We start from the raw sequence: 216 nt of genomic DNA, 5'->3' as shown, positions 1-216 counted from the left end.
ATGGCGGCCCCCAGCGTGGCGGCCCGAGCCACGGCCTTCCGTACGGCCGGGCCCGCCACACCGGAACTGCGCTCCCTTCCGCCCAGCTACCGGAAGTCCCCATTTGAAACGGAGGCGGCCGACTCCGAGGGCGCCCTGGCGGTTGCGGCCCACAGTGTCCCGGACGAGAGCGACGCGGAGCGGCCGGCGCCGGGGTTCGGGGGCTCCCCCGGGGCG

General features: G+C 76.9%; 1 protein-coding gene across 1 annotated transcript in view; it reads left to right on the top strand.

Moving 5' to 3' along the window:
* The window catches only part of Knstrn (kinetochore-localized astrin/SPAG5 binding protein), a 12,174-nt gene continuing 11,958 nt past the window's right edge, over positions 1–216 (top strand). The window contains exon 1 of the mRNA XM_013010005.1: positions 1–213. Coding sequence (XP_012865459.1) covers positions 1–213 — 213 coding nt within the window. The remainder of the gene's footprint in view (positions 214–216) is intronic.

This window comes from Dipodomys ordii, unplaced genomic scaffold (assembly GCF_000151885.1).
Source record: "Dipodomys ordii isolate 6190 unplaced genomic scaffold, Dord_2.0 Scaffold11, whole genome shotgun sequence".
Taxonomy (NCBI): Eukaryota; Metazoa; Chordata; class Mammalia; order Rodentia; family Heteromyidae; genus Dipodomys; species Dipodomys ordii.
The sequence above is the reverse complement of the archived record's forward strand: the minus strand, read 5'-3'. Positions and strand labels throughout refer to the sequence as shown.